The 25,627-nt window shown below is 40.0% G+C and overlaps 1 protein-coding gene across 6 annotated transcripts in view; it reads right to left on the reverse strand.

Annotated features, from left to right (window-relative positions):
- LOC110978355 (serine/threonine-protein kinase MRCK alpha-like) overlaps nucleotides 1-22,661 on the reverse strand; it is a 57,263-nt gene extending 34,602 nt beyond the window's left edge. For all 6 annotated transcript variants that reach the window (XM_087133501.1, XM_087133492.1, XM_087133485.1 and 3 more), the window contains exons 1-8: nucleotides 22,550-22,661; nucleotides 20,291-20,812; nucleotides 6,785-6,876; nucleotides 6,237-6,320; nucleotides 5,217-5,312; nucleotides 4,569-4,811; nucleotides 4,074-4,130; nucleotides 3,242-3,385 (exon numbers count right to left, since the gene is read on the reverse strand). In XM_087133501.1, coding sequence (XP_086989627.1) covers nucleotides 3,242-3,385; nucleotides 4,074-4,130; nucleotides 4,569-4,811; nucleotides 5,217-5,312; nucleotides 6,237-6,320; nucleotides 6,785-6,876; nucleotides 20,291-20,474 — 900 coding nt within the window. In that variant the 5' untranslated portion in view covers nucleotides 20,475-20,812; nucleotides 22,550-22,661. The remainder of the gene's footprint in view (nucleotides 1-3,241; nucleotides 3,386-4,073; nucleotides 4,131-4,568; nucleotides 4,812-5,216; nucleotides 5,313-6,236; nucleotides 6,321-6,784; nucleotides 6,877-20,290; nucleotides 20,813-22,549) is intronic.
- Nucleotides 22,662-25,627: the final 2,966 nt, after the last annotated feature.

Genomic DNA, 25,627 nt, shown 5'->3' on the forward strand with positions numbered 1-25,627 from the left:
TTTGTTTCCTTTGGAAAAATACTCATTTCCCAACTGAGATCATCCCATATTCAGTTTCAACCGCTAAAACGATGCAGTGTCATCTCATGGCAGGTACCGGTACATGTAATAGATAAAATGTCAATTTATGGGGGAAAAAATTACTTGACAGCATTTTCCTGACAGTTTTGCCTTAGATAATTTTACATGTGTCGGTACATCATCCTGAACTGTACACAAACCCAGCAACTGGCAAAACAGAACAGTACTTGTCAAATTTCTATTATTTTTTAAGTTTCCTTTGTTAAAAAACAAGCATTCGCTTCAGAAGCTAAACTGTTTCAAACTCAGCATTCAATTCAGTTAAATTTCCACCAGCAAAAGTCACGAACCCTATGTTGTCCATTTTTTTTTGGTAGGCAATGCCAGGGAAACTGCTCTGCCAAATTGCAAGATTGATGAGTTTTGTGATTTAGGGGGCTTTCAAAATCTAAGCTTTGTCTATGTCCCGTGCTTCACTCAATTTTTAAATCCCTCACTTTGGGGTTTTCAGATCAAGGAACAGTCATGTCTTGCTGGAGCCGTATCAACATGTCTGTTATCCAGAAAACAATGAAACTTTTTTCAAGAAGTTAGACGAGTACGTACAGGCCTGTAAGTGGTTTCACGGTGGGTAAAGATGCCCGAGACAGCAGCAGGGCCGAGATCTAGATAACAAGAAGTTTCCGAGCACAACCCTGCATACATGTACCGGTATGTAGTACTTTGCTAACTTCATCCTTTCATCATGCAGTATAAACCTCTAAAGTGCCTTTCAAAGTAAGGTTGATAATCTCTACTTTAAGCAATTTTTAATTGAAGTCTTTTCTTTAAGTTTGAAATCAGCTTCACCCGCTCCTGCTCAACGGCAAATTTTCTTGGCATCCCCTGTTATTAATTATTATTAATAGCTGTTATTAATTACCCTGTCACTGTAATTCACTTAACATTTCCAAATAAAATTGGAATCACGCTCCTGTTCTGTGTTACTGGCAGCCTTCTTTCTACATGTATCTCCTGAAGTACATGTGCGTAACACAAGCGGATACATTGTTGTACTTGTTCCAAGTTTACAGCATGTACGGTACTTCAACACACCACGTGAGTCATACATGTACATGAACTTAACTTCCTTACGCAGACATGGTAACACCAGACGTCATACCCGGCGGAATGTGCATATATTTTACTGGGTTGACCAGCTGTTCACACATTTTGCTCTATGTGCACCACATTGATATACACTGTACCCTGATGTACGAGTATTTCTCATTGTGTAAAAAAAGCAAAGCAAGCCTGGTTGGCAGGCCATTGATCAAATGTTACTGAACTACATGCACATGTGTGCATCCCAATTCAATGTTAACAGGGGTAATATGCCACACTGAATCAAAGTTCTATTCCAAGGGAAAAGGACTTTCCATTGCACAGTCACAAGAAATTTCTGATCTCTTCAGTGATGTGGGGATTCATACAGGGTTTGTCAAGCACTGCATGAATAAATAATGGTTTGCATTGGTAAAACAAACAAAAAAATTGGCAGGCAGATTGTTCCTTTGTCATTAGTAAACGAGGAAAGCCCACATGTACATGTACAATGTTAGAACCATCATTAAATGTATCTGTACAAATGTTGTTTGATCCAATGAGTGTGTCCATTCTGCTGTAAACATACACTACACATGCAGTCATAAATACCGTACATGTATATCTATGCCTCCTTCAACACCAGCATCTTCCCAAAACCTAGACTTTGAATCAGAAGATAATTTCTGCTCTTCCCTGCTCCACAGGAACTTTGTGTAATAAACATGTACTAGTCTGACCAAACCGAATTTTTCTGATAGTCAACCCATCCAATCCCCCTTTCTTCTTGTACGCTCTGAGGGCATTCATCATTATACTTTCAGACACTAAGCACCATCCTATCTGGGTTACAAAGTCTCCCTATTCAGTGAGGGTTCCCCCCCCTCCAAAATATAAACAAATGGATTGGGGGCTGGCGTTTGTGACTTTGGCCCTGTTAGGGTTAGGCAAGGGACCTCTGGCAATCGCACTAACAAAAACAGCCAATGTGCTTCATCCTTAATGTTAAACAAACCTGGGTTTGGATTACCAGACCAGCAGAAATTCTAGAGCTCCTGACTTGTGCCCAGGAACTCTAACGAAAATATATACATGTATTATAGATTGCACCTGCTTCTGGTCAGGGAGAAATCAGGGTGAATATGACTGGTGAAGTGGAAATAACTTCACACAAACAAAGAGCAACCTAAACTGTGCATGGGTGGACGCAGCAAGATGCTATGCTATGTCCACGGATTATGGAAAATCCTGACCCGGAGTGAAACCAGGCACAGAGCACAGTCAGTCGTGCTTTGTATTAAGACAAAACCGACAGACTTCATTCAATGTTATTCGCCACTGTGTAATGCACCATTCAAAATGGCATAAACTGAAAAAGACATCAGTGTCTGTCCACGCACCTGTAAATTCACTTTCTGATTTTTTTTTTCCATACATTTTTTACAATGTGGAGCAGAACAGTTCCTTACCAACAAGACCTGATATTTACAGTTTATCCAAGCAAATTCAAACCCTTTGCATGACAATGCATAAGTTTAAGAGACTGATGAGGTATCACATCCCAATCTTCACCAATACACTGTATATGCAGAGGAGTTATTGCTTTACGACTAGTGTTAAACTTCAGGGATTGGGGAAGATAATTGACAGAAATGCAGAGGAAATAGGGCTGACAAGCATGGACAGATGTAAACAACTCACTACCCTCAGACCTGGCAGCACTGTGAAGCAGATGGATCATTAATGGGTTTTGGTCTGATTTTACAGGGCACTCTCACTGACTCATGTGACTCACCATACCGGTAAGTCTGCCACTTTCAAAGGCAAAGACTGAGACATCACACAGAGTATTTTACTAGAAGGCAAGCCCGCATAGCTTTGGCAAAATGGCAGAGAATGTAAGAAAATCATGGAGCCAGCACCCAGTAACAGATTGGTACGATAACAACAACTGCACACCGCATTACGTAGTGATCGATAAGCCATTCAATAAAGAATTCGGGTTAGGGTATAAGAAAAATAAAGGCCTCACTGTCTAGTTTACAGTGTTGCTAATCACATGCTTGTCTAAACTTAGTGGCGACATGGTCCTCTGACGGCCTTTGATTGGGCCCAATTTCATCCAAAATTTTCCTACCTTGTGGTTCATGATCTTGCTGTAGGTCTCCACCAGTGATTCTGCGTAGAACGGAGTCTCTCCAAACAGCATTTCGTACATGCAGACACCCAGGGACCACCAGTCGCACTCTGGCCCATATTTTCCCTGACCGTCCTCCATGGCCTGGTAATAAACAGATTAAATAACCCTCAGCTGATATCCTCCTGATCACCATTTTGCTTTAACTGTCAAAAATAAACATAACTTTTCTGAGCAGCTTGCATTAGTAATTATCTAAATCAGGCTTATCCTTCTTGGACTTAGTCTTTTCTGTGGGCACCCCTTTAACTTCCAACAGTCACGGCTGCTGAATATGTAACACTTGGAAATGCACTTTGGGGCATAAATCACAAACAGAAAACCCTGCTTATGAAAAGACCAAAGAGTCTTAGCAATCCTTGCGACCTAAAAATTCAAGTACCCTATTGGGATTTTAAAAAAATTCACATAAAATACGGTGCAAGTGGGAGTAAGTGAATTATTCAAGAAAAGAACATTTTTGGCCAACTACGATATGAGCAACTACTGGGAACCTTTCCAACTGTTTGGGCATCAGAAAACATCTTGATGTGGTACTCTCTCGGTGATGACAAAACAACTTGTAAGGGAGAAAAACATCACTCGACCACAGCTCTGTAAAAATCCCCTGATTAGAATCCTTTGGCTCCAGTGTTTCAAGACTCTAGTCAGCACAGAAGACCCAGCATGATTCCTATCTTCAGCCCATTTCTTCTGGCAGAGCAAATGCTACAGCAGCACAAAGGGTATACTGATTACCCCCCAGGGATGGATTTAGTAACTAACAGCTTACCCTGAGAATCTCAGGAGAGATGTAGTCTGGTGTTCCCACAGCTACATTTGACTGAACCTGAGAAAGATTTTTAAAACAGTGACAGAAGTTGCAAGTACTTTGCTCTTAAGCATATAAACTAAGTCTAAACCTGTAAATCATTTGAATTATTTCCGTTTTTAATTTGGTCTATTTTTACTTAATCTTGAAACACAGGTGTATATAATTTTCCTCAAATTTGTGAGTCCGGTAATGTTAGAATAAATATTCTCACAATTACTAACAAATTTTCGAGGGAATACTTGAAAGTGCCACACTTCTATATTTCTATTCTTCGAAACCTTACAGCAAAATAAAATTAGCGACAGGATTTGACTCCTTTAAATTTTGATTGCACACATTGTGATTTGGGAGCACTTGGCTTCGATAAGTGAGACCTCACTGAAGACCTTTCTGACAGAGGGGGAATAAATTTGAAGAGGCATCTGATCTGACCAAATGGCGATCCTCTCTCACCGAGCCATCCTCCTGCATCTTGAGGCAGGAGCCAAAGTCGGCTAGCCGTATGTGGCCGTGCTGGTCCAGCAGCACGTTGTCTGGCTTGATGTCCCGGTGCACGTACTGCAGCTGGTGGATGGAGTCGATGGCCAGCACCATCTCTGCGATGTAGAAGCGGGCCATGTCCTCCGGCAGCCGGTCCTCAAATTTGCTGAGGAGGGTCAGGAGGTCACCCCCGCTGTAGTAGTCCATGACAAAGTACTGGAGATCGGAGGAGAGGGGAAGGGGAGAAAGACCGATACACGATGAAGCAACATCAAGTTGTGTCCATCATATGTCCAGTCATGAGCACATCACGAGTCAAAATGACTTTTTTTTTTACTTCGGTCACTAGTAACTCCACAGGTCTAGTCACAAATAACATCGAGTTACATGTCTACATTTCTGACAAGGCTTTTGCTGAAAAATGGAAACACTTAAAAAATTCTACATTGCTAGCAATAATATGCTGAATGCTTTACAGACTGATAAAATCAAGATGTCTTAAATCTGCATGTCTGTCTCTGTGCCAAGTTCTGAAAATGTGTCCTTAATATCACCATCAATACAAACAGGGTAGGGGTGCACCATTTTGTGGTTCCCACTTTGTCCCCGCAGGCAACTCACCAAATAGTCATCATCTTGAAAGGAATAGTGTAGATGGGTTATCCATCTGTCGTCACCTTTCACAAGGACATCTCTTTCTTCTATAAAGCAGGCAGTCTGACAAAAAAAAAGATTTAATGTCAAGATGCGTCAATAATTTGACAGAGAGGTCATGTCCAACTTTTTCTTGCAATGGCTGGATGCAACATGTCGCTACGGAAGTCTTTAACTAGCGGCTACTGCCACTCCCCATAGACTTGTGTGTTATTGTCAGCCAGAGCCATGTTAATGACCTATCCACTCATACATTGTAATTAATGTTCAACATATTTCATTCCCAAAGTATATTTCAACAATTCATTTACCAGTAGTTTGCAGTATTTGTTAATATTTTGGATCAGCAGGTACTTTTATTTGGTTCAGAGAACAAATACCATCAACATATTAGACTTCAGGAAAACATTTCCATGTATCTATGTAGAGATAGTCACAAAGTTAGATCAAGTTACAGCAACTGTACTGTATGTTTAAAATAATGCCACATGCATGTAATTATGTGCTAAACAAGTGCAGAAGACAGGACTCTCCCTGCCTGAATCCTGCAAAATCCTCCCAAAATCCTGGTGGATTTTGAAGGATCTATAAGATCTATAAGAACTGGGACTGGGACTAAGGGATCTAGCATCTATTCAATGGAAAATTCACAGATTTGCTTTTCAGACAAAACTCTGTAGCAGGTTGTCCATTTTTCATAAGCTCCACCAGTGCATTTGCAAGTAGCAAAAATAGTTTACAGAAGAAGCGATTTAAACCTGTTTGATATTAACTACGGTAAGGCTTTAAATGACCCTGGGTGGTTTTCACGGCACTGGTGGGAAAATTAGCCTTAAAAAACAATGAAAAGAGTGTCAAAAGCCTTAGTATTTCCACTCCCCTTACTTAAAAAGAGATGGAGAGAACAAATTTTATTAAGTTCACTCCATCTGTAATACCTGTAACCTGTTCACTCAACACTTGAAATATTTGGCGCTAAAGACTGACCTCTGCCCTCTTGAGCATTTCCCATTTGTTGAGTAGTTTCATGGCAAATATTTTGTCACTGTTCTTTAACCTCACCACAGCAACCTGTAAGACAGAGCCAACCAAAAAAAAAATCTCATTGGTTTCATCAAACCAAGTCAAGCATGTGCGACAACAGATGGTGTAATGGCTTGTGTTTGGTAAATGTGCAGTTAGATGCAATGGGATATCTAGATTCTAATGAGATCTTTTCTTCCTAACAAGACTCCCAAAGGTTGCAGGAAACATTCAGGTTTAAAATACTGCGGAAACAAAAACAATAACTAGTGTTAATCTAATTAACCAAATACAACATAAATTAATTAGTCACAGCTGTATGCCACGCATGTAAATTGTTTATAAATTTATTTTGGACATGTGAATGTAGCTGCGGGGTGATTGAGCAGTAATTTACGTTGGCCTGCAATTGCTACAAAATATCCAGGAATTGACCTTCCTAAGAAGATCATATATCATTGGAGGGGAAGAGATTTTTGCTGGTAGTGGAGGAAAAGTGGATTAGTACTGACCTCACCGAAAGCTCCTCGACCAATCACCTTGAGTGTTTCAAAGTCATCTCTGCGTAACCGCAAAATCTTGACCTTCTCTGCAACGGGTTTTGCTGTGTCGCGGAAAATGAATTAGACATGAGTTTGGGATTTTTTTTACAAAATATGTGAATGCTTTTACAAAATAAAAAATCAAAGTGTGCCAATCATATAATCTGTCAAGTTTAGCACAAAGTTGTTCTGCATGCAGTTTAGTTTGGTAAAACTTTGTTTTGTTAGCTTAATGGGCTGTCAAAGTTCCGATTCAAGATATGTAAACATATACAAGAGCATACAAACTGCACGTACAATGTACATGTCCACACATGTATACATGTATCGGTAAGTACATGTATATTCAGGGGAAATGATGTTGGAATCAGGTATTAATTAATGTAGCCCATGATTAACATGTACATGTACGTTTACTGGTATGTTGGCTCTCTGAAAAGGAGAAATTTGACAACAGTAATTGTATACTGGCAACTGAACTTGAAATCAAGTCTGACATCCTGCCACAGCAGGAATCACTTCTCTGTCTCGTTTATACAGATTCAAGTCCCGCAGGGAACTTTGAACAACTGAAGCTAAAAAATACTGAAATAGGAATACAGGCAACAAAGATAACCCATGAATTAAATAGGTACACTTGGCAAATTTCCTCCCATCACGAATGACACATACATGTACGTTCATATTATTTATTGTATAGCACATGTACATGTATACGTACAGGTATACCGGTATGTACATGCACCATGTATGCACACCAGTAATCCCTAGTATTTTGACAGGGATACTTCTTACATTCTCCAATATGTACATTGACACCACTTTGCAGAAACCCAACACATTCTTTGTACATACATGTAGGTACAATGTACATGTACATCAACTTTCAGGGAGCATCAAGCCAATACAAGCGGCTGACAATGTACATGTACGTATTCCTGAACCCTACAAAATCTTCCAAACCACCCAGGGTACTAGTACCAGTACCTCAAAGGAGCTGCAAAGGTCAGAGTTAAGGTGCCTTTCCATATGCACGTCAACACTTGCATCAAGCGTTGCATATCCGTCAAAGTCGCTCTTGATTTTGACAGCCGAACGCAACTCACACGTGTTATGTTAATAGAGTCTACGTGAAAGTGAATCGCATGAATGCATTGTGTACGCATCACACCAAAAATACGTTAATATGGAAAGGCACCCTTACTTGTTCAGGAATGTATGTGCGCATTGAAAATACAATGTACAATGTACACGTAGTTTGCAATACCACACTCTTGTAGCTACGCTCTCCTAGAAGAATCCTTTTTTTTAGTGTTACCAATACACATCCATTAAGACTTAATAAAGATGGAGAAAGGGACTGCTTTCTTTTAATGCTTACCGGTACATGTATAAGTAATGCAGCTGTGATATTACTTGGAGAAAACATTTGGTTCACAGATTAGATGCACGTGGCACAGGCTGCACAGGTGTCTGAACACATTCTTATGCATGTGCTGCCAACTTACTGCATGTAGTACTTTGTAATAAACAATGCAGTTCTCAATGCACTCATGTTGAGGTACAGTAAAGCACAAAAAAGACTGAATGCCAATGGATACAGGCAAAATCAAATTAGTGAAATCCAAATGTTATAATTTAATTAAATTTTTCTTGCATTACTGTACTGGTACAAGGAACACCATTTTTTTCAACAGCATTTTAAAATACATACATACATGTACTCGGTTATATACCAGTATTGTGTACATGTACATGTACACATAGCAACTCTACAATGTACATGTACATATGGTACAAATGTATGTGCCGGGGTAATGGAGGTCATTTCAAAGTGGCAACCACACAAGATGATTACACCTGGCATTCACATGTGCTTTACTCATTCGCAAACATTAAAATGTAGTCAAGGGATTCCAATACAGTGTACACCCATTTGCTTTTTGTTACTACTAGTGTCTCTGTGTTCTACATGTATGAATGAAAATGCTTTGGATAATCCAATGCGATTTTAAGCATTTGAGCAAAAAGAAAATGAATCATTCTAGTACATGTACATTCTTTGGAAATATCCAGCGAGGGGAGTCAGGTTGGCGTAGTGGTTCTTTCCTCGCCTTCCACCTTTGGGGGCCTGGGTTCGAATCCTGACCCAGTCCACATGTGGATTGGGTTTCCAGTCACAACCTGGTTCTGAGGGTTTTACTCAGAGTATCCCCCTGCAGTTTTCCTCCCAACTCTAAAAGTGTACATGTACATGTAACTGCTTCTCATTTTCTCCGGGCTTGCGAGCTACAGTGCCAAGGGCGCTTTTGAAGAATCCTTGGTGTCATTACCAGAAATGATTAATAATAATAATAAAGTTGGTGTGATGTTTCCTGATGGATGCCTTGCCACTCTATGATTCGGATTCAGAAGTCTATTGTTTGAAATGTAACATTTATGTGTGTACATATACATGTACATGTGTACTTGATTTTGGCCTCCGGTCATTTGGCTCAAACTAGCCATGTGAATGATTCAGGCATGCTGTCTCTCAGGATGTATATATTATATTCAACAGCTTTTAACACAGAAATCAACACTTTTATAGTAGGCGAACTGCCTCATCGTCCTGGGATATTCCCAGAGCTTCAAAATGCCAATAGTTGTGCATCATCGTGAAGAACTGTTCACTCCATGTGACAGTTGTTGTTACTTGTTGCCCTTTACAGCCGATGGTACTAGTAAACACCGGTACGTGCATCATGGAGTAGAGGAATACTGTACAACAGAAAGCCCCTTAAGTTTCTGCTTTGACGGCTAGGAATTCACTAATGCTCAAAGATACATGTAGATGTACATGTACGATCAAACTTTGCCATGTTGATATTTATCACCAGATGTACAGTACCGGTCCCTGTACCTGGGCAGACGTTGGTCAACAGGCAACAGATGCTAGCAATGATGAAGACTTGACTCAAGTTTGGGTCTTCCGTGTCGTTGTCTGCATTTATACTTTGCATGAGGAGGCCGTGTGTCTTTACCTGCTTCACGCCCTCTTGTGTCCACTTATTACTGTGAGTTCAGAAATCCTGACTTGACGAATCTGCCAGCCGTTTGTACACAGCAAAACAGGTAGCAGCCAATCAAATTGCTAAACTTGTTTTTACATCATTCCTACCTTCATTATGATGAACGAGTCTACATTGTACAAGTCTGACTACTTTGATTGGTGGAAATTCCGAGTCTGACCACTTTGATTGGTGGAAATTCTGTATACATTAAGCAAGATCATGTCGTTCATATGCAATTATGAATAACTACATGTACATACAGCACATGTATCACTGACTGGGGATCTGATTGGCTTATACATCAAGTCGGACTTACTGACTGGTGACACACATTGTAATGTATAATCTTTGTCGTTGATGCCGGATATTGCGGAAAAGCTATCATATGAGGGTGTTTTATAAGAAGTTATGCAAGTGGCCGAGTGCAATGACCGTGTGTACGGTATATGAAGGGACGGCTGACTGGGGGAGAGCAACACAAGTCCGACTTGATTCAAGTCTAGCAATGACACAGAATCGAGCAACACAGCACAGAATAGGCTGGACGGTCAGCAAAATGGTTTGAATACAACGTCAGTGTGTACCCAAATAATCAAGGGTGGAGCCTGGCACTGTCAGGCCATTTCATTATGTATACCGGTACATGAGCACTCACCAGGTTGCTGATGTGTACATGGACATGTGTACCGTACATGGGGATACCTTTCTGTGTACCTTTACCCTCATGCACAAACATGTACAGGTACATGTACAAAATGTACTTCAGTACTCTGATATTTCTCTCTCCAATGTTCGGACAGTTTTGGTGGGAAAGCTTCTCCCTGATGCTGCCCAAATCTAGTGCCACATTACATTGTACATCAAAATTGGGGCATCGTATCTTATACCGTACCATACGGGTGGCTTGCTTTTAACACACATGTAGGTACATGTACCCTATGCAATAAAAGCCTTTGAAACGACATGTACATATGAGAGCTTTGCAAAGTGCAGTAGAGTTAGCTATGAAATATTTCAACAAGTACATACATGTACACGTATGTACCGGTACATGGTACACTGTACATGTACATGTTTGCGCAATCATTCCATGCTAAATTACACGAAGGGCTCAAGCAGTGTACACGTCCATGTATTATATTCAGGGAAGTTTGACCACCCATGCAAAAAAGACAGAAGTCCATCCAGGAAGGAAGTATCCCATGTCAGAGTATCTCCAACCAGTTGTTCAGCATGTTCAGTGGGATGGTTGCCAAGCAATGGTTAAACACAAATAGAGTTTGTACCCTGTTAGCTCTGAGTTGATTAAAAAGCCTCCAGCTTGGTTTTTGTGCTCCAGCACCCAGTTGTTTATCAACTGGCATTTCATGGTTGTTTAGCGAGGGGATTTTATGACCCACAAATGTACTACTATATTTACCCCAGTTCAGGGAACCGTATGGAATGGTAAACAGTTGGAACTGTTTGGAAAGTTGCTTCTATAAAAATGGCCAGAAATAATGCAAAATTTGTATCAAAAACTATCCAATTGGTGAACAGTTCTGTGTTTTGTGTGGTGTGTGTACCGGTAGTTGCAGTGGAAATTAGACTGTTGTGAGAATGGGAACCGCTTCAAAACTATTTTATGTAAGGCACAGTTTATAAGATGCTAAGACGCTGAGAAATACTGGACACCTTGAATTTATAGATTTGAAAGTAATCCCAGCGACAATTCTGAGGACAAATACATATTTGCAGGGTTCCCTGGGTCTGTGGTATGGAAACTCTTGGAAAAATTTTGTCCCAGAAAGTCACGGAAAATGATGAACAAAATAGGATGTCATGGAACCCTGTTGTCAGAAGTCATGGAAAAGTCCTGTAAATCAAGATCTTGCAATGGTTTGATGTGATAATGGAATAACGACAGATTCACAGGTTACATGTATATGTATGTACATATGTATCCTTGTTGGTCTATAGTAGTGGTTATGGCAGTCTTTCATAACAGCAAATAATTTTTTTTCTGTAAACTGGCAGTACACGTCACAGACATTTTCACATTTTAGTCTTGGAAAGTCACAGAAGAGTCATGGAATTCTTGTTACCAGATTTCTGTGAACACCCTGATGAGGTACACTGCATGTACATGCGGCAGAATATGTAAAATTGCTTAGCAGGGGACCAATCACAAACAGCCTACATGTACATGTTTTTACTCAGCATACACTGTTTTTATTCAACAGATGTTAACTTCTGTTCTTATCAGCTCTGTGAAGAAGGTGCTTAAGACTTTTTTCAACTGGTATTCACTAACAGGAGATCATTTATATAAATCTGTGTCTGTACACGTGCCAAGTGTTTTACTTTTAAACGTAAAATATTTGTATCGCTTTTCTGTGAATGCATGTGTTGGTACATGTACGTGTGTGTTTGCCATGTACTTGCACAGCAGCAATCACACTGTATGATACCGGTACGTACATGTCAGAGTGATATTTTCATAATCGGTCCAGCCTGATGCACTTCAAGGTAGAATTTCAAACAGCCACAGCCATAAACAACATCTGTCCTCACATTCCCGGCGCTAAATGCTAACTTTGTCGGATACTGATGGAGACTCGTGAAAGGGGGCCATGTGAGCAGATCGCTTGTTTGTTCCTTTCATGTTTTGCTCTTGCAAGAAGCACTAGCTTCCTTCCTGCCATTTGACTGATAGGCAGCTGTGTGTGCATGTAAGAATCCAGTACATACATGCACATGTGATATTCATGCACATATTCACAGCCAGAACTAAATTTGACCTAGATCATTCATAACCAATAATAATTCTCAATAATGGTCCTCAATCCTCCAGTTTCAATTACGATCTTACATAGGGGGGTTGGGTTAATGATGATCATCAAAAACCCATCGTAATGAAATGCAGAAACAAATAGAGCCTACCCCTGCAAAAAAAAAAGGACACAGAAAAAGAACAAGAAATAAAGGGTTCCTGCTGTGATGCATGCATCTCCCCCGTATGAAATGAAGACGGGCACTGATTAACTGACAGATGGAGTAGAGAATTACGATAGGCAGTCATTAAATTTGGCCTCCCAAATCAATAACCCAGCAGGTTACCAGACCTGACAGGGTACCAGCCAACATGATAAATGTTTTCATTGACAGACCAACAAAAATGTCAGTACGTGTCGGCCTTCTTGTGTACACAGCCGACCATTTCAAAGTTGTTGTAGGGGTTTAAAAAAAATGAAGCAGCGGCCTCCTCCTTAACCTCCCCCCCCCCTAAAAATTAATTTCATTTTAACCTTCAGGTACATGACCAAGCGACGTGGGGAACCCCAGCAGTCTGATATGCCAAGAATGCACAATGCATACAGATGTAAAGAACTTTGGTTCACATGGAATTTCCTTTATAAAGGTCAAAGTTGACAAGACAGGCAACAAACCGCCCCACCACTGGTCTGGCTGGCCGACACATGCCATGTTCCCGTACAGGTACATGTACTGGTATAGTGTCTCATAAGCTTGTTATGTGGGGAGAACAGCCAGACAAGGAGAGACAAAAAAAGTGGCACTGCAGAGCACGGACGAGCGATGACTACTGAATGTACAATTAAAAGAGATACATGTAGATGTTACATCAAGTAGGCTAGACTGTGTGGCGGTTGGGTAAAGTTTACACATTCTGATAACCATTATTCACTGCAATAAGAAAGGCGCAGTCATGTACATGTAGCCACAGGCATGATTCTATGGGCCCCTACTGTTTCTATTTTGGTCAGCGCTCAATCTCTGGGGGCTGTTTGTGACAGTTAACATGTACTTCCATTAAAAGTACCAGTATTACCTTAAAAGTGAACCATTTAAAAAAAATTTCAGTCAGCAAAAATGTTGACAACAATTTCTAAATTCTAGCTAAAATCCTGACGGTTCATGAAGTTGTAAAAGGCAGCTAGGAAAAACACAAAAATTGGGAAGAATCAACACATACACCGTATGTTAATCTCTCTGTTGTTTGTTCTACCGGTACGTGTACTGTACATGTATGTACCAGAACACATACATTGTACATGTACTGTCTTGATGGACTTCCTCCAACAAAACAAATTGTTGCAAACTGCTTACTGGCTGGAACTGCCTGAAATTTTACACATGTACATGTATGTTAACAGCCCAGGAAGGCCAGGCACTGATACTAGCAGAGTCATTCTCTGTGGATGAAATACGATGATCTTCCTGCAATGCAGTATGATCAATCACAAATTGGAAACTGTATTTCAAATGTTGTTTACCATTCCACATGGCGTGATTAAGGTAACTTTTTCCTTTTAAAAACAAAATCCAGAGACCAAATGAAACATGTACATGTACGCATGGTTACTGTATACATGTACCTACACGTACATACATAGCTATCTGGTGATCCTTGGAACTGAGACAACTGAACATAAATGCAGCCTGAATGAATGCTGAGTTTCCAATGAACAGAGTCACGAATGGGTGAACCCATGTAATATGTGTACACACAATATTCTTGCAAAAACAAAACTGCAGTTGTAAAGGCCCTGGCATAAAACATAATTGACAATCACAGATCACAATCTGTTCTAACCATTTACAAGTACGTGTACAGAACTAAAGAAAAATGAGATGCCACCTTCATGTACCAGTACATGTACATGTACAATGTTCATGAACATGTTCAATGCAGTACAGCATCAGTGTTGAACACGTGTACATGTATCGAAAATCCCCACGTAAGGCACAAATTATAATAGAAATTGCACATAAGCCTTGCCCACATGTCCACAGAGATATCTACATGTACATGTACATGTGTACAGTGTCAGATGCAGCCATAGACTTGATTAATAACATCGGCGACTCATTCATTTGTGATAGATTGAGTCATCCCCACCAGGCAAAGCCCAGCAAAAACAAACACGTACACATAGATGGCCTCCCTATTGTTCTTGGACACCAGTGATCAATGCTTTGCGTACACACTGAATGCCCATCATTTCTGGGTTTCTTTTTTTTTTTTTTTTAGGTATTAATATTTATGTCGCATGATGTCTCTGGGTGAGTCACTGCCAACCAAGCAACGTCATGGGCACACAAGCACACGTGCTTGAGAATATACAGCCCATTACGACTATGTGTGTATCTAGTATACATGTACATCTTATGTGAGGGAAAGGATGATAGCAGTCACATACATGTACAACATGTAAGAGGTACTGGTAGGAGGGTTTTGGGCAGGGCCATATACCGTACATGTTAAATACAATCAAAAAGAACTCAAAATTTGTCCAGAGAACACAGTCAAACACAGCCTCAGGGCTTTTTTTGGGAGGGGGTCAAAAGCTGTATCCAACCACAACAAAAATTCCAGCATGCTTGCCAAATTTGCTCCTGGAAAAACCCACTTATGGTAGCTGAATAAAAGAAAAACCCACAAAGTTACATGAAAGTGATTGCTCATGAAAACTTAATTTCAAATTTAAACTAATGAATTTCCTGTAAAACCTTCAAGTTTAAAACAGCCAAAAGAGCTTCTAAGCAAAAGTACACATATTGATGTGAGATTGGCTTGGTGATACATGTACATGTATATATTTCAAAGCCAAAAAGTACTGCAGGCTGCAGGGTTCTAGCCAGGCATTCAAAAGCATAACGAGCCGATACACTGTGAAAAAAATTGACACGCTGTCATTCCCCTGATACGCAATCGATACGCTTCTTATTTTCTGGTAAAGAGTTGCTAATATTGAGTTTAAGAAACATTACAATCAGAGATTGGAAAAACTTCTTTGAAATACACTGACGAACAGTTACAAGAATATTGATAAAATGCACCGAAATCGAACGCCCTGGCAGGCTGGTTCGTGTACCCTGACCTTAAACATGTTAAACAACTTTGTACACGTATCTACTCATTTGCAAGTTTTCTACGCACAGTACATGTACAGTACGTCTGAGCATCGAGAAATAAATCTTGGGTCGAGGTACCAGTACATGTATACAAATGTACATGTGCATACATGTACATTTGTACATGTATACACATGTACATGTACATTTCTTGGGTCGAGGTACATATACACTTGTAAACACAAACTTAGAAGTTCCTGAATGTCACCATTCACCTACTGGTATACACAGGACTTTCTGAGATTCTTTTCAGCAATAAGGAAAAGTGCTGTAATACTCATACTCAAGCACCTTTTTCTGTACTCATACTCATGAAAAGTACTCGCACTCTCAAGAAACCAAATTCCCCATACTCGTACTCAAAGAAAAGTACCCTACTATGAGTACCATGCAGATAGGGAAACATGCATACATGCAGTACACACAGGTGAATTAACTAAAGCCAGTGCCTTTCCAATACCGTAATGTGCCAGTATCTTTGATCCATCATTTTTTTCAATTGATGAAATTTCTCTAGGAACATGTGTGCCTATAGTTATCTGTAAAAATTCCCTTCATAGGAGCTTCTGACAAACTAATATTACACTCCATTAATACGATTAGGTAATCACATGTGTAGAAAACTAAACTGCATGCAGCGCTGCACACACTAAACACTATGGTGCCTGTTCTCTTGGTGCAACCCTAGTTAAATGTGGATGGGCCCCGTTTTATGCACGCAATGTACATGCTGGTGACGCCAGACCGACACACGGCACCAATCTGCAGCCTACATGTACATGTATGTGCATAGCCATCTTCCCCCTTAGTACCAATTAATGTTATTTTTACTTGACTAACTTCTCACCCTCCGTGCAATTTAGCCAGCCAGCAGCCAGGCTGTGGAAAGAAACAAGCACTGGGGCTTGTGGAAATAAAATAGTCGCATAATGTGATTAAATGGCGAGTCACCACGGATATATGGCATACAGGATTAAATTTCAATATGAACCGCGCTACTTTGGGACTAACTGGAGCATCTGCCACAACACTGGAACCTCAAGATGGACGAGTATTGTTCAAAGTACATGTACATGTACCTGCGATTCTGAACAAAGAAATCCAACTTACATTGTACAATCTTTACTGAGTTTCAGTACATGCATGTGCTCATGCCTGAGCACAAAATTTATACACATATCAACACCCATGCATTAAAGCATCATTAGCAAAATGACTGTAAGAGAACGTCATGATGAAACACATCAAATAAATGCTATTAATACCGGTGTGTGCGTTTTAAAATATAGAATAAGAAAAAAAATGCAAAGTTGATCTTTATTCCGATCCTGTGTTAACATATGTACATCAGTAGACTTTTGCAGTTGCCTTCTGATGTTTCCAGCTGACATTTTTGTGTGCATGAGGGCTGGTAAAGCCAAGAAATCGACGGCATTATGGCAAAGGAGATTTTCATCACGTTACATCATATGTAAAATGTGAAAGGGGAGTACATGTATTGGTAGCCCTGTTACTCTACACGTACGTGTAAGCATTTAAAATTCATTCTTGATAAGTATGCGATTTGATGTGTGCAACATCCAGAACGTAGCAGATAATTTAAATGTGTTCATGCTTTCCTAAAGTTGTGTTCTCAAACCTGAGGAAATCCAATCCGCCTTAAGCTAACTGAAGCCAAGATTATCAAACTGAATACCTGTGTACAAAGGCAAGAACACAACTTGTCTTGTGTTCTTCCCATGATTGACAAACACGACACAGAATTAGCAGATCGTTGGAAACTGGTAAATTAAGAGCGATTCCACTGAGAAATTTTATTTGCCCTCCCCAAAGCCTATGCAATCAAAATGTAAATATCACTGTGCCATGTGCATACATGAACATTCTAACTTAGGACAGACCTACATGTACATGTACATGATGCAGGTGCTACATGTAGATCTAATTCAGTTACAATATGCAATGCCAAACATGTTTTTCACAAGCATCCTACTAATAAACACAGTCAAATCATTAACATCAGAATATGAATAGCTTTTGTGCAGAAAAATGGCAGACTCCATGAAAACATCATCAGCCCCACCTCCCAGCATACTTTCATTTCCCGAAATTCTTATTCATTTGACTCTGAAGGGCCAACTCCACTTAAATCATTCTAAAGTGACAGCCCTTTACTTAGTCCTTTGAAGGTCATCTAAAAAAATAAATGGCAACGTGTTTACTGGGAAAGGGAACCAAGCACATCTCTGAATGATCGAGAGCAGGAGTTTTTCTCTGTGGATTTATTGGGATACTTCCCTTAGAGGTACATGTACAGCATGCCTGCTACAGTGGGAAATAATCTGATAAGTGTATTTAAAATGATCATACATGTACATGCACTTTATTTTTAACTGTGTGTACAATACATGTACTTATAAAAAAAAGTCGAACAGAACAGAAACAATGAAATCTTTACACGTAATCTCTTTGCACATAAACAGAGTGTACACTGTTTCACAATGCCTGCAACTCTACCAGTAGCTTCATGACAATCTGTGAATACAATATAGAAACTGAAACCTCCTTATTACAAGCATTGAAATGATCATTTCATTTCACACCTGTAAGTTATCAGTTGCATATGCAATGTATTGGATACAAGCCTACAACCAACCTTTTTGTACATAACCGGTACATTTACATGTATGTACATGTACCAGTATACAGGTACATGTACATGTCCACAAAGTCACAACCTAATGTGACCTTTGTATCTGGGAGATGTACATGTACAGTTTGTACACATTTCCACCAGAACTACATGTAAACGAGTATATGTCAATTACATGTATACAGACTTAAATGTACACGTATGTACATGTACATGTACCAGTACACTGCATCTTCATAAAACAAGATTGTGAATTCAACATGTTCAGTGTGAAAAATAGTACCCCATCAAGTTACGGGGCTCTACCAGTATTCTCTACATCATGGTGCAGAAGTACAAAGGCATTTGAACACGAACATGTACGGATGACATACATGTATACATGTACATGTACATATACACAGGAACTGATGGACTACTCAAAATAATGATAAACAAGTATGCTTCCACGTATGTGCAAGCATGCATACGTACTTATCATAAAATGCAATGTTCCCTGTGATTGTGATCATAATATCCACAACAAACTGGTTGACTGTCTGCTCTTTCAATGCTTGCCTTTGTGATACCAACGTCGGGCCCACATTTTGGTCACATGATTAAACAGCAAAATAAATACAGAATCACAATCAAATTGTTTATGATCCAGAGATGTACCAAGTTGCAGCCATGGATACACATTTATGCGCACCAAGCAACAATTCAGCATTCTTCTCTTTGGAATGTTAAAGAGCGTGAATCAGAAGCAACACGGGCCCAGACATGGATCCCGAGGTATTGCCAAGCCCATATACCGGTCCTCCAAATATGAACCCAAAAAAAAGGGACAAACTCAGAGCAAACAGTGCAAAGGTTAAACAGCGGAACTGACACAACCACACTGGCTGTTAATGGGTCCGTGTATTAGCATGTGGGAGCAAGTTCCAAGTGGGGGGGGAATTGGATTATTTGCGGCTCAATGCAAAATGGGATGTTCTTGGTAATTTTAAGTACATGTAAGCTTACCTCGTACACAGCAGCTGTATCAAGGATACAAGCACATGCGTAACAGCAATCAAAGTTTAAATCACCTGTGCGTGTACGTGACTACGTGTGCACAGTGAACAAGGTTTGATCTCTGACTTCACAGTTTATTCTGATGACCTCAACTCGAGCACGTTTGTGGTATAAATGTGAGGACGTGCAATGTCCTCACATGAGATCACACTGGTTATAAGACCGTACTGGTAACTACAGTATGTGCACTGGCCTTGCCCCCAAAAGAACCCATACACACACGTTGTGTGATCAAACAGTGACATTTGAATGACAGGCCCCCACTTCAAAAGTCACAAGGACTGACGTGCCTCATTGTTCTCAGACTTTTTTCTTGAGGAGGCACCAAGGCCCTGTTTGGACTAATTTGAATGCCCAACTCTACTAAATTATTTGTTTCCTGCAATTTGGTGCATGCCTTGGGGTATATTCGAGTCGCATTGTATGCATGTTCAAGCCGTTCAAGGGGACTACCTGTACATGTGTTGCAAAGACACATGGAAGTCCCCACAAGTTGGGCCGAGTTTTCATTTAATGTTGCGCATATACATGTACAGTCAATACAGTTTCACATGATGGCTTATCAATCATGTTTTGAAGTACTGGTACATACATGAAGGAATATCAAAAATTCAAAATATATTTTGCTTAATTACACAATGTAATAGTCAATATTTCTTCACTCCAAAACCATCAATCTTACAGGACTGGTCTATTGGGTAGTTGCTCTTCAAATTATGCTTGTGGAAGGCAGTACCTAAAATCAAAATGTCCATGCATGTGTACCAAAGCCTTGAATTTTCAACTGTCTTTACTCACCATATTCCAAGAAATCGGAGACGGATTTCTCCCGCCGGAGCGTGGAATTGTGACACTCGTTGTACAGAAGTAGGAACACGTCCAGCAGTGTTTCAATGCTAACAGCTTCCCCACAGCTTTCCTGCACACCGCTAAGATACAACTTCTCCAGGGCTTTCAAACGGTGCTCAGCATTGGACGTCATGGCGACGGTCTAATTTCAGCCTCTCTGAAAAGGCTTGCTTTAAGTGCATAGGTGTTGGTTTCTTTTCTTTTTTTTTTCTTTCTCTCTCTCTCTACTCAGCGTTGTGGGGGGATGAGCCATCTACATCTGCATGAGTCTTTGGCATGTTCATTCAACTGCTAACAAAGAGTGGGTGCTGGCTGCTAACACCTCAGGAAGAGTTGACGTTACACAACATGTAAATCTGTTTTCTTCTTAAACAGCGTAATTGTTGTCCCCTACGTACACTGTATGTTCGTGAGAAACATACATTCCATGCTTCATGTGACTTCAATGTGTTTGACTGTTGTGTCATACATCTGAAATTGCATTAAAAGATGATTATGAAAAAATACACTTACGCATATAAGAAATCCAAAGCAAACCCCATATCCTGAAGTCCTTGTGTTTTATTGGGTGAATGTACTAATAAGCCAGTTTGGTATTCAACCAGCGCAAGCCCAATACGAAGCATGTCCGAGGGTAATTGGACACGTGTACAGGGTCTGCCCCCTCAGTGTTGCCTTAAGCGGACTCACAGGCGTGCCTTTTTCTCCCTAATGACCTTGCTTTCTTGAAATACTGAACTGGCTCATTGCATACAGACCCCTTGCGTTAAGGCGGAGTCAGAGGCTATTCATGGAACAGCGTTTGAGACGATGAGGGGTCAAGTGACGTAATGCTCAACGACCTTATTTTAAAGATGGCGACTGTGAGAGTGGGCCCGTTAGATTGAATGAATGAAGGAAAAAAGACTGCAAAATACCTGAATAACGTGAGTGAATTCATTCAATAAATGGTATTTAGAAAACGGAAAGGTCAAGAATCATGTTAGTGTGCAAAAGAAATTGCGCCCACGATTATAAGTTGGTGCGCCAAAAATGTTCATTTCGCCGACACGAAATTGCGCATACGGATGTGTGGCTAAGGATAAATAGGGAGTGAGAGTCCGTGCCACACTAGTGGGGCTAGTTCTTTTCGCCCTGTGAACAAGATGGGCCATATTACCATGATTACCGTGAAGCTGCTTATGAACCCTAACAATGCTGAACCCAACAGAATCCAACAAAGAATTCTTGCTCTTGTACATGTGCGTAGAGTTCATCATGCTACATGCATCACGTCTGTTGGATGTCATTGGGTTCAGCAGTGCATAGGCAGAATTAGGGTAGAAGGTTATGGTTAATGAGTGACTAGCTAATGGCAAAAGTAGCACACCAATTAGTTAAATTTACAATAAATCATTTAAAAAATACAGGCTTGTTGCCTGTCAATTAACACCATCACTGTAGCCATCAAGGTCTGTACACTGTTACAGGTATGTGACAGCAATGACAAATTGGCAGGACGGAATGCAGGTATATGGATCAGGCAACTCCAAGGTGAACAACGTAACAGTTGACAAAGCTGGACATGTTTAACAACATGCTCGGCGCAATCTGTACTCTAGCGCAACTTTATTGTAGGCCTAGGCCTACTCCCTCCTGAATTGAATGTCCTATAATGGTATGAATGGATTTCATTCAAAAGGCAAATCAACTAAACAATTTCCACTGACTCTGACTGAGTACATCGTTAATTTGTGCAAGATTCAAAAGTGCACAGAACAGACATGTTGGATGTCATGATGGCTGGCCACATCAGTGTACAATGAGCAAAGATTTTTTTTAACAAGAAGATTATTTTTATTAACTATTAAGGAAATGTTACAGAAAAACAAACAGGAATGCTGATGTAGATAACGTGACGTGAGAAGTGCATATCGACAATAAAACCGATGACGGTCAACCACTCAGCGACCATGTCAACTGGCTCACTTATTTGCTTATGACTACACCGTCATGACCGTACGTTACACGATGTAGGCCTAGGCCTACATAAAATTACTGCATAGGCCTACATCAGTACATGTCCATTGACAATTACTCCCTTCCGTAACACACCTAGACTACAAATCAACCGATTTCGCAATCATACAGATTAACTATATTTATGAATACTAAACTTTCTGTTTTGTTTTCATAAATTTTAGTCTTAACCTATTCAAAAACATTTACCTCGAAAGTTTCGCCCGGTAGCCTACATCAGTTTTTAACACTTCCGACAGTGCTCAGTAAGATGGCTGTTCATCATATGCGAAGAGCAACTGAGTATCGATACGAGGCGTTGCAATTCGATATTCGATCTGACCACCATGAGAATATACCCAGGTGGTACCCATCACTGTTTTATGTGCCAACATTGTCATGATTGTGGTTTCTGCTTTTTTTTCTCTTATTTGGTTCACAAGTAACATATTTGTAGGACCAAACCCTATGAGGGGGGGGGGGAACAAGTTCAACATCTTTTTGGCTGTGAAAACTGAACATACTGGTTGGATTTGATTTTTTTAGCAGTTTCTCCTCTCTCACTATGCTCTGACATTCTGTACAGAACATTTAGAAAAGTATCCTGAATTAAAAAACATTTGGGGGGAAACTTTATTTATCAAAAAAGGGTCTTTTTACTAGGAGGAGAGACAAAACTCCTGGTCATACCAGTCGTCGATTGTGAGATTTCCTCCTGCATGTAATGTCAGGAAATCTTAGTCTATGCCAAAATATGATAAAACTTAATAATCTTTTCCTTTGTTGATAAATTCAGTTTTTAAGGCACAAACAACTTACTAAGCGCAGCAAGCAGCAGCAACCCTACATGTACACATACATGTACATGTACAGTACACTGAACATGTACTGTACATGTACACTCCGTCTGTGAATTTCTCGATACCATTTTTCAAACTCTACTATTCGCAGTATTCGGCAATTTCGAGCTTTTGCTGCTGTACGCTATGCATCCTGGGAAAATTCTCCAGCGCAGCTTTTTGGATATGCAGATGTCAAACAGAATGTGCATGCGCAAATAAATTCTTCCTGTTGACGTAATGGCTGGTGCGGCTAATAACATGCATATGCATGTTATTGCACGAGTTCAAGAATTGGTGAATGTGTTTTTTCCCTTCTAACTTAATTTTCTCTGACATATTCGTATTTTTGAGATACCATATACAGTACAATATACATCATAAAGCCTTAGTACTAAGGCTTTATAAGGGTTACACTTAAGCTATTCTTATAAGCCTTAAACTTTACTTTTTTTTCATACAAGGAGAAATCTGTCAAAACTTTTATTACCGGAACTGAAACATTAACTGATTTTTCGTTGTTCACCATTCCACCGTAAAAAAAAATCTGTATTTGCATATGCCCTTCAACTGACCATTTACTGATCGATCGTGCTTCAATCAGTTGGTGGATTGGGAAATTATTTCTCACGTTGTATTGATACGTTTGTAGCTTGTGTACTTTTTTTTATTCAAAGATGCTTCCACCTATTTTTTTAATGGAGGTAAATTTATGTACTTTTGTTATTGGTGTAGATGCATTTGGATGTTTTGACTTCTTAAACGTTAGAGGAATTGCTATTTATATGGAAATAGGATACAATGAAACAAATGTTGGGTCATATCTTAACTTTACATATTTCATCAAGTTGTTATAATGCTATAGTTCCAGGCTGCTAAGCAGAAAATATAGCTCGGCAAATTAACATGCTAAGAAAAAGGAAAACAGCTAAGACCCAGACAAAGATTCATACATGTATTTGTACATGTACATGATGCCGGGGGCTTAATATGTGTGATAATGCGGCTGGTGATCTGTTTTTACGGACGCGTATATAGGTCCTGACTGGAAAAAAAAGGGCCTGCTATTTCGCCCAGGCGGATTAGTATTTCGCCGGGCGAAATACTAATCCGCCCGGGCAAAATGGCAGGCCCAATTTTTTTCAGTTATGTTCTATATACGCCTCCGTAGTTTTGCTATTAAGCAAATGCATTATGCATCAAAACGATTTTCACGTAAAGAAGGTGTATGCGGCTACGGCTGTGCTCCTCAAAACAGACGTAGCCACTTCCTGTGGCTAAAATCACACAAGAGTGTTAAATAGTTTTGAGCCGCAGCCAAATAATTCAGACACTTAAGCCATAGCCATATATGTTCGACGCCATATGGTTGCACTACACCAATACGCGCCCATAGAAACAGAGCAAAAACGGACCGAAATAGCGCCGCCTGTTGACTCTCGTGAAGAGGTTGGCCTCCAATTTTTTTACTGGAAATTCAAGATTATGGCCAGAAGATTACCTTCCGTTTCAATTTCATGGGGGTTAGCCACAAAGATCGTTTTTTATTCACCTTTCGAGGAAGATACCCCAAAACAGCAGTAAAACAAGGTGCTCATTTCTAAATGTAGCCTCCCGCCTCTATCCAAAATAGGCCCGTAATTTGGGGATTTTTGTGAAAGAAATACCCCAAACTGGAAACTACCAGTCCAAATTCGGGATTTATAGAAATATTTCTATGATGCCTCCTGATCATGGCATGTCTTATTGTAAAAACCCTGTAGGATCACAAAATATTAATGAGCTTGCGCGCAGAAATCCAACCATTTGGTGGAATATACCCTTTAATATCACCTCGGGGCCCGTTTAGTAGTAAAAGTGGATCAAAGCGAAGAAAATCTATCCGAAATAGAGAAACCAATTCTGAAAACTGAATACACTTTCTTATTTTTCTGAAGAAGGATAATACAGCTTGTCTGTTGCCACAGAATGCGGCAGTGTTTTGTGCGCAATGGCAATCTTATTCTGTAAACAAACGGAGAAATCAAACATCCTCTGCAAAACTGCGGGACTCAGAAAAGAAAAACTACCAGAAAGAGGATGAGCAGACGGAATTGTTGATTGAACCTTTCTAATTTCTGTTTCCCCGGCGTCCTGGGGGCAGTTTTTTGGAAGAAAAAATGTGGGGATTTCATGCCCTCTTCTAGTTATTATAGGACAGAATAGTCAATAAGCCCCTCCAAGAGACACGGTGAACATTCCTCTGATCTTTGGCTATAAGCGTTAATGTTTTGACAGCTTCCATAGACAGAACAGTTCATTTTAACCGCCCGTAAATAAAAAGCGCTAAAAAAAGAACAGGGCGCCCGCTTTTGGTCTGTTGCTATAGACGCCGCCATCTTGTCTTTACAGGTTGCACTACACCATGTAGTCGCCTTAAAAAACAGTGCAAAATCGGACCATAATAGCA

The sequence above is a fragment of the Acanthaster planci genome, linkage group LG01, assembly GCF_054643075.1.
Source record: "Acanthaster planci isolate LZ-2023a linkage group LG01, COTS_SCS, whole genome shotgun sequence".
In the NCBI taxonomy this organism is placed as follows: Eukaryota; Metazoa; Echinodermata; class Asteroidea; order Valvatida; family Acanthasteridae; genus Acanthaster; species Acanthaster planci.